Below are 7,500 nucleotides of genomic sequence, written 5' to 3'. Positions count from 1 at the left end.
TCAGAATGAGTGAGTCGAAGGCCTGTGGATTGGCTTTGGCCCTTGATTCTCTGCAGAAACAGATTTCAAAGCTGCCTGTACCTTACTCACAGAAACAGGAACAGGAAGATGTGTACGGGCTCTGTCGATGCTGCACTGCAGTACTGACCTTTGTACAACCCTTTGTGCAGGAAGTCAAGAATCAAGACACAAACTCAGTGGCCACCACACTAAGAGCTGCTCTTCTAAAGTTGTATGTTTGAATTCCGTTCTTACTAATGCAGCCATTGATCCATTTGTGTTAAATCAAATCAAATTGATTTGCTTATTACTTTTACAAAACACATATGTTCAAACTGTTTTAAAGAATGTTAAAACTGCTATGACTATAACGCCATATAATGCCTATAAAAACCACATTGCAAGTTTTAGGGCTGGGGTGTGTAATGATATGAGCAATCTTCCAGATTTAGATCTAACTCTGTTGTATTTATAGTGTTAGTATAGCTCTAAATTTAACAGTGCTGCAGTGAATCAAGCGCTAAATGTTCAAAGGCTATTAAAGGGATAGTTCACACAAAAATCATTTCATGATCGCCGTTCTAAAACCTAAACCTCCATTGATCTTTGGAACACAAATTAAAATATTTTTTATTGCTGAGAGCACTCTGACCCCCTAAAAACAGCAATGTAATTAACATCAAAACGTAAAAGAAGGAGATAAATCATGTGACATCAGGGGTTTAGTTGTTTACAAGACTACAAGAAAACTTTTTGTATGCAAAGAAAACAAAAATAATGACTTTATTCAAGAATTTTTGGAGAATATCCACTGAATGTAAACAGTGTATGCATTTGTGTGTCAGCTGTGCCATGAGGATGCACTGTTTTATTTAAATCAAAGCAAAAATAATGTAAATTTCAAAGAACTTTGAGAATGCATCAAAATCATCTACATTTGTGTTACAAAGATGAACAAAGGTCTTACAGGTTTGCAATGACATGAAGGTGAGTAATTAATGACAGAATTTTCATTTTTGGGTAAAATATTCCTTTAAGATATGTTTGGTTAGCATTGTTCTTTTAAGCAATTCAAATGTTATTTTGTTCAAAATAAAAGCAAGCAATTCTCAAAAAGTATTAATCAAAATATGATCGATTGTCGCAAGTCTGATATACTTATAAAAGCTCTACATTAATTAATACTAATAATGTCACAATAAGCAACAATGTTGATGTGATCTTCACCAGCATTTTAACTAACTCTTCACATTTTCTGTTCTTTCTGTAAATACTCAGTGTCATGAATAGTCTAAGGGAACCTCTCCTCCAAGTTCAACTGGACAGAGAGGCGAACGTGACAGAAATTTCACCCTTGTGGAATTTTGCAACAGAAATAATGGTAAGTAACGATATAACTTACTTTGTTGTTCATATTAGGCTTAGGCACAGTATTTTTACAAAAATGACCTGAGTGCTTCTATGCTTTTAATACTAGGAAATCCTAGCAGTGGTCCACCAATCTCTGCCAAAAATCCTGTTCTACCATTCCTGGAGAGGAAAGGAAGACATGATTTCAAAGAAAGATGATTTTCATCTGAATGAATCAAGAGCTTGCATGGCTTACTTGCTATTTGTCCAGCTTATTGCCATAGAAGTGTTTCCTGCAGTTTTTAGGTAAGTAGCAGTTAAACCTCAAAAATGTGTTTTTTCCCTCATCTCAACATGTGTTTACCAGACTCAAAGACAGTGTGAACTGTTAAGGCCACAGATCTCTTGGGCTTTCAAAAGGGGTTAAATACCCTGAGAATCTTGTTTTGTGCAAAACTCCCCCCAAAAAATTCAGATATATTTGGCACCAAAATAATTTTTAGATTTTAATGTTTTTTTGATACACAATGTCTATATGAAAGATACAACTAAAGTACCTGCGCACTAAAAAATGTTTAATTTCACATTTCAGCCCTGTTTTCGTCCTGCAGTGTAATATGGAATACGTCAATCTTCTTTTAAGCAGGTCTGCAAACAACACAATTTAAAAATAAAAATATAAATACCAAATGGTGTGCCATGTATGTCTGACTTTCATTTCCGCTTTAACCACATACAGAAAGGATGAATCATGGACATTGAAAGGACTGGTAGAGTAAACTTCCATCAAAACATTTATTATTACAGTCATTACAAAAGCAGTTATGTTCATTCTCGAATGATCTGTAATGAGTCATCACTTGCACTTTTTTAGGACTTACATGTTAAAAGTTTGGAAAGAGTAACAGATTGCAGTCTCCCAGTGGAGCTCTTAGAGCTGAAACCGTTTCACGAGGTTCCAAAGGTAAGCAGCAAAGCTATGAACTATTATGAAAAATCACAATATATTGGTTCCATATAAGTAATTAGCCAATATTTTTACTTATTGGTAGAAGGATTTGCAGAATTTGGAATGCAGAACTGGTTTAATAACGGTTTACTTTTACTATTTGTTCACAGAACCTAATTACAATTATGATTGAATGTCCTATCCAGAATCTGGTAAGTATGGATGAAATACAACTTGCTTTTACAAGTAAATCTAATCTGTTAAAGACATTTATTAGTTTGATGTCATTTGCCCTCTTTCATTTAGAGAGGAAAAAGCCTTGTGGTGTTCCAGCTCTTTATAGAGAAGCTTAATGGTGAGGCCAAGCACACATTTTTCAGGTATGGCATCTAGAAATTGCACACACAACACACATACACATTTCAAAGTATATTTAAAACTGCCATTAGTATGTGAATGCAATATTCTGGTTTACATCAAAAGTAGATTTTCATCTTAGTGTGAATTGCTTATTCTTGCTCTAAGACGCATCATAAAGACAAGCCATCATGCAGGTGTAGAAAGCATCATCATCAAAAATATAAAGAATCAAGTGGAACGGTGCAGAAAGGTAGTGCACGAAATATAGCTTATCTGTCTGCTTGTCCAAGTGACAGGATTTTGATATTTTTCTCTCTTGCTATTAAAGTCAGGCTATGAAGACAGCTGGTTTGAGGGGACTCTGCTCATCTCACTGCTCAGAGACACTCTTGTTCTCCCACAGGGCCATGAAACCGACTTGCTACATGGGATGGACAGGTGAAGAAAAACTGTATTTTTACAAAGACGTCAAAGTAAAACAATCGCATGACAAGCCGCTAACTGCTCAGAACTGCATCTTGATGGATCTAATCGACTTTTATATCAACAAATCATTGGCATGAATCGTAACCCAAGTACAGACTCCACATATGGCAGCTGTCTGTATTTTAAATGCTAGATCTCCTACTAACAAGATACAATCCATCCCTAACCATAATTTATTTATGGGTGTAGTCCAGGTTTACTGCCATGATCCCACAATACTGAACAGATGGTGAGCAGTCCAATATTTTGAAGCAGATCCTGTGTCATTCCTAAAATGATACTAAAACCTGAGTGATTGACATACCTCATCTGAATGATCTGCCCCTGATAAATTACTTAGGCCTTCCTTCATCCTGCTGATATGCAAAGGGTAAACCTGTCAGCTTTTACCACATTATGCATCTGTTCTGCATAACCCTCTCTGTATTAGGTAAAAGAGACTAATTTTGACTACAATTCTTTCTTTATTGTTTTAAAGGGTGATGGAGTCTCTGAATCTTGTGCGATATTTATTGCTACAGGAAAGAAAGGTTTCTGTAAGATTTTTATAGTATTTTGTCAAAATAACTATATGTAAAATTCCGCATATATATATATATATTCATAATGTTCTATTAATAAGGCCCACTCTGTTATTTTCAGACTGGAACATGGACAGACCTGTGCCACATTGCAGAGAGTTACACAAAATTATTACGACAATGTCTAAGCATGTCAAAATCATACTATGGTACAGAGTTAAAAAGACTAAGGGAGGACAAAAAAATCAAGGCTAAAGGTAATACATGCTTTGTATCCTTTCTCTGTTAAATAGTAATTATTATGTAGTTAAGAAAATAGATTTTGACTTACATTGTTACATTTGTAGTTACATTGTTTTTTTCCCAACAGAATTTAAGGAGGCCTCTGGGAAGAGATCAGTTCAGAGCTTGATTGTGAAAACGGAGATGCTTGGCAACATGCCATATGAGACACAGGATAAGGTTAGATTATCAGTTCTTATCAAATGTGTATAAAGTGAATTTAGTTTTAAAATGGTGACACTAAGCCATAAAACAAACTACTAAACGTATCATTTGCAGGTCTTGCAGTGTGCCTTGGTCACATATGACTTAATGGAAAGCCTTGTGGTCCGTATAGAGGAAATCATTGAGGACGGTCAAAAATGAAATGGGGACAATTGCTGCTTTCTGAACTTAATAGTCTATTAATTTATTTTCCTCCTCTGTAGCATGACACATTTGAAATGATAAGGAACAATGGAACAATGTAAGAGTTACGATATCAATATTTTCAATACTATTCTGTGTTCTGTCCTTGAAGATTTTTCCAGCACGAATAAAAGGTTTAAGAGTTTTCCTCTGACTATGTTACTTTTTTCTTAATAGTAAATGTTTTTTTAAGGCTAAACAACAAATGATGAACGGCAAGAAACCGTTTTGACACAACACTTACTATGAAACAATACTGACATCTGCTGTTCAAAACAAGCATAGTCATCAATAAGGACATGAATGGAGAGGAACATCTCTAGAACTCCATCCCTCGAAGCATTCCCCAAACTGGGCTACGATCAATGATGTGAGTACAAGCCAAAGACATCTGATCTCTCAAATTCACCACACTGGGTTTACTTGTGGCCTGGAATAAAAAAGACAATACAAGTTTTGTATGCACCATACTAGTAATAATCTTCTTATACATGCATTTTTCCTATGCATGATTGTAAAGTGAGCATTGACCCTGACATTAAATCAAAGCGAACATTAAGAAGCTCATCATTAACCTCGATATAGCCTTCATTATAAAATTTAAAATAAAACATTTCTAGAAGATTATATGAATTAATAAAGCATGTGAACCATACACACTGAATTGTAGAGAAACATCCCAGCTTACTTTGGCGATGACCAGAATTCCCTTCACTACATCAGCAGTGCTGTGCACAGGTATGACTCTGAGGTTACGGCCAAGAAATCTGTTAATAAATAAAATCTGTAAATAAAATATCAAGAGCTAAGCCATTTTTTGAGCATACTTTGTATTTGTGTGGTTCATTAGTTTCTTTTTCTTTTCTTTTTTTCTGCTTTCAAAATAAGGTTGTGCATTTGTAGTTTTTAATTCATTATGCACCTGTTTTGCACAGACGATAAAATCTCCCACTCCCTTTTTCCATAAACTGGGGCTTGAAGCAGAAGAAAACTGTTCCTATGGACCTGCACAAATTTCTCAATTCTCTCCAAAAATTCTGCATTCTCAAGCTTAGCTGGAAACTCCTCGGGTGTGAGCAGCAAGAAAGCTGTACCTAAGCAAACGGAAAAGTGAAATATTTAGCTTTTTACTTCTTCTTTTTTGTACTTCGGCTGCAAAATGTTTAAATGATTAAAAACTTGATTTTTTTATCATTGTAACAATGAAAAAAACCCCATAAGAATCATAAAAACTTCTATTGATCACAGAGCTTATTTTCTGCAGCAATTAAAAAGCTAATGGAAAAAGTGTTTTTGTTTAGAACAGAGATCTACTGCATGAAGGATAAAATATTATAGAGGGCTGCTATAGATATATAATTCAACAACTTATGATAGAAAATATTCCAGTTAATTTTCTAGGTGTATAAATATTAATTTCCCTGAATATCTAAGTGGTATTTATTACAATATGCATTTACTATTGATAGGGAAATAAATTATTTCCATGTGTTTGCTAGAACTTATTATTTAAATTATTATGGCACTTATATAATAAAAGTAATCAAAAATGTATTTGCTGCATAATTCATGCTGTTTATTAGGTTTATCAAAATTGTAATTATTTATTTTTTTGTAGAACGCTGCTGTACAAATTAATGACTAAAATTAAATGGTTGTATGGTATTCCTTTAAAAATGATATTAAAATTACTTTGAAAAGGAATAGCCTATATTAGCATGCAGTAATATATTTCTGTTATAATTTCTTCAAGTTAAAACAGACTTTTATTTTGACTGTTTGTCCTGGACGGGGGCCTGTTGGACCTGGACCACACTATGTAGGTTACATTTATGTAAACAAATCAATATTTTAAAGTATACTTTAATGATTAGACAGTAACAAATGAAAGACAATGAAAGAACTGGGGAAAAGGTGTACATTTACCTCACCTTTCTCGAATATCTAAGCTACACGTTTAAAAGGCGCAGGTGAAGTAATGCACATTAATAATGACTATTCATACTCGCAGAGCGTTAATGTCTCTTGTCCTTAGCCTATAAATAAATATTATAATATTTCTACATTTAATCGAACGTTTTTAACCCTCTTAGCCGAGGGCTTTTACGTTGAGCTGCATATTCGTTAAATTATTTGATTGGAGAAAAGGGAAAATCACGCAGGATATCTTCCTGATGAAGGTATTTAATTTACTGATAAATTATTATTTCTACCTGACAAGGGGGAAACAAAGGAAGAGGATAAAATACTGTCCGATCGGCGAATCCTGTGGTGCTGCGCTAGAAGAATCTGCGAGGCTTCATCACACTGCGAAAACAACACGGAACTTGAACGTAAAGTAAGGGCATAAATAGCCGACAGGGTTTTAATCAGTCAGTATTAACAAAAACAGCGAAGCAGCATTTTCTTCAAACCTTAGGGGAGGCGCTGATTATAAGTGTTGTTTTCCAAGAGGTGTTGGTATCGATTGCCATTTCCAGATAAATGATATTCGGATGTGGCGCTAACGGATCTAGAATTTGAAAAGGCACCAGGCAGCACACAGGCACCTAATAATAATAAAAAAAAAAAATTCTGAAATGAATGTTAATTAATTTAATGTTTACTTGAATTGTTATTCTCATAATATCATTTATTTTAAAAACATCTAACCTATTAGATATAAGATAGCAAATTAAGATAATTAAGCTTACCTTTTTTAATACTAAAGTTTTAACACTAAATCCATTTTTTTTTAAGTGCTTCAGTTATTTAAGTTCAGATATTAAGTTCATTAATTACTTATTTTGGGCTTAATTCTTCCTATTTATAAATCTAAAGAAACAGTAAATAGAGATTTGCAGGTGAGGCTGTAGCTCAGTGGTAGCGCGCGTGCTTCGCATATATGAGGTTCCGGGTTGCATGTCCAAGCTGTCAGTAAATTGCTTCATATATGTTTGAGCAAATGAGTTTCATAGGTCTCCCAACTCTGACTGGCTTCATACTGTTTCTAAATGTAAAGAAAGTGAATTTTGTGTCACAATTTGGTATGTAGCTCAGTGGAAAACCACATGCTTTGCATGTATGAGGTCCTGTGTTCAATCTTGAGCATCTCCAAGCTTTCTTTAAGGCATTTTGTGCAAATTTGAGCAAGTGAGTTTCATT

The 7,500-nt window shown here is 34.4% G+C and overlaps 2 protein-coding genes across 3 annotated transcripts in view; one reads left to right on the top strand and one right to left on the bottom strand.

Annotated features, from left to right (window-relative positions):
- The window catches only part of glmnb (glomulin, FKBP associated protein b), a 7,016-nt gene extending 2,649 nt beyond the window's left edge, over window positions 1-4,367 (top strand). The window contains exons 5-18 of the mRNA XM_043242546.1: window positions 1-232; window positions 1,279-1,381; window positions 1,478-1,656; window positions 1,943-1,996; window positions 2,090-2,120; window positions 2,225-2,314; window positions 2,470-2,511; window positions 2,606-2,679; window positions 2,825-2,909; window positions 2,988-3,097; window positions 3,624-3,681; window positions 3,788-3,923; window positions 4,037-4,128; window positions 4,228-4,367. The exon at window positions 1-232 is cut by the window's left edge and continues 6 nt beyond it. Of these exons, the coding sequence (XP_043098481.1) occupies window positions 1-232; window positions 1,279-1,381; window positions 1,478-1,656; window positions 1,943-1,996; window positions 2,090-2,120; window positions 2,225-2,314; window positions 2,470-2,511; window positions 2,606-2,679; window positions 2,825-2,909; window positions 2,988-3,097; window positions 3,624-3,681; window positions 3,788-3,923; window positions 4,037-4,128; window positions 4,228-4,314 (1,373 nt within the window). The 3' untranslated portion in view covers window positions 4,315-4,367. The remainder of the gene's footprint in view (window positions 233-1,278; window positions 1,382-1,477; window positions 1,657-1,942; window positions 1,997-2,089; window positions 2,121-2,224; window positions 2,315-2,469; window positions 2,512-2,605; window positions 2,680-2,824; window positions 2,910-2,987; window positions 3,098-3,623; window positions 3,682-3,787; window positions 3,924-4,036; window positions 4,129-4,227) is intronic.
- LOC122347353 (protein SPO16 homolog) lies at window positions 4,330-6,859 on the bottom strand. 2 transcript variants are annotated; one of them, XM_043242547.1, is made up of 5 exons: window positions 6,771-6,859; window positions 6,570-6,663; window positions 5,279-5,450; window positions 5,045-5,123; window positions 4,330-4,786 (listed from the first exon to the last, which is right to left on the bottom strand). In XM_043242547.1, the coding sequence occupies exons 1-5, from the start codon at window positions 6,828-6,830 to the stop codon at window positions 4,676-4,678; spliced, it is 516 nt and encodes a 171-aa protein (XP_043098482.1). In that variant the 5' UTR covers window positions 6,831-6,859; the 3' UTR covers window positions 4,330-4,675. The 2 variants fall into 2 exon arrangements, with proteins under 2 accessions (XP_043098482.1, XP_043098483.1); XM_043242548.1 differs by having other exon boundaries at window positions 6,606-6,663.
- Between the last annotated feature and the right edge of the window lie 641 nt (window positions 6,860-7,500).

The sequence above is a fragment of the Puntigrus tetrazona genome, chromosome 6 (genome assembly GCF_018831695.1).
Source record: "Puntigrus tetrazona isolate hp1 chromosome 6, ASM1883169v1, whole genome shotgun sequence".
NCBI classification, from domain to species: domain Eukaryota; kingdom Metazoa; phylum Chordata; class Actinopteri; order Cypriniformes; family Cyprinidae; genus Puntigrus; species Puntigrus tetrazona.
The sequence above is the reverse complement of the archived record's forward strand: the minus strand, read 5'-3'. Positions and strand labels throughout refer to the sequence as shown.

Coding starts and splice junctions, on each gene's coding strand:
- LOC122347353 (XM_043242547.1), bottom strand. CDS start 6,830: ATGGCAATCGATACCAACACCTCTTGGAAAACAACACTTATAATCAGC. Junction 6,664..6,770: donor TAATCAGCGCCTCCCCTAAG/GTTTGAAGAAAA, acceptor TTGTTTTCGCAG/TGTGATGAAGCCTCGCAGAT. Junction 4,787..5,044: donor GAATTCTGGTCATCGCCAAA/GTAAGCTGGGAT, acceptor TTTTTATTCCAG/GCCACAAGTAAACCCAGTGT.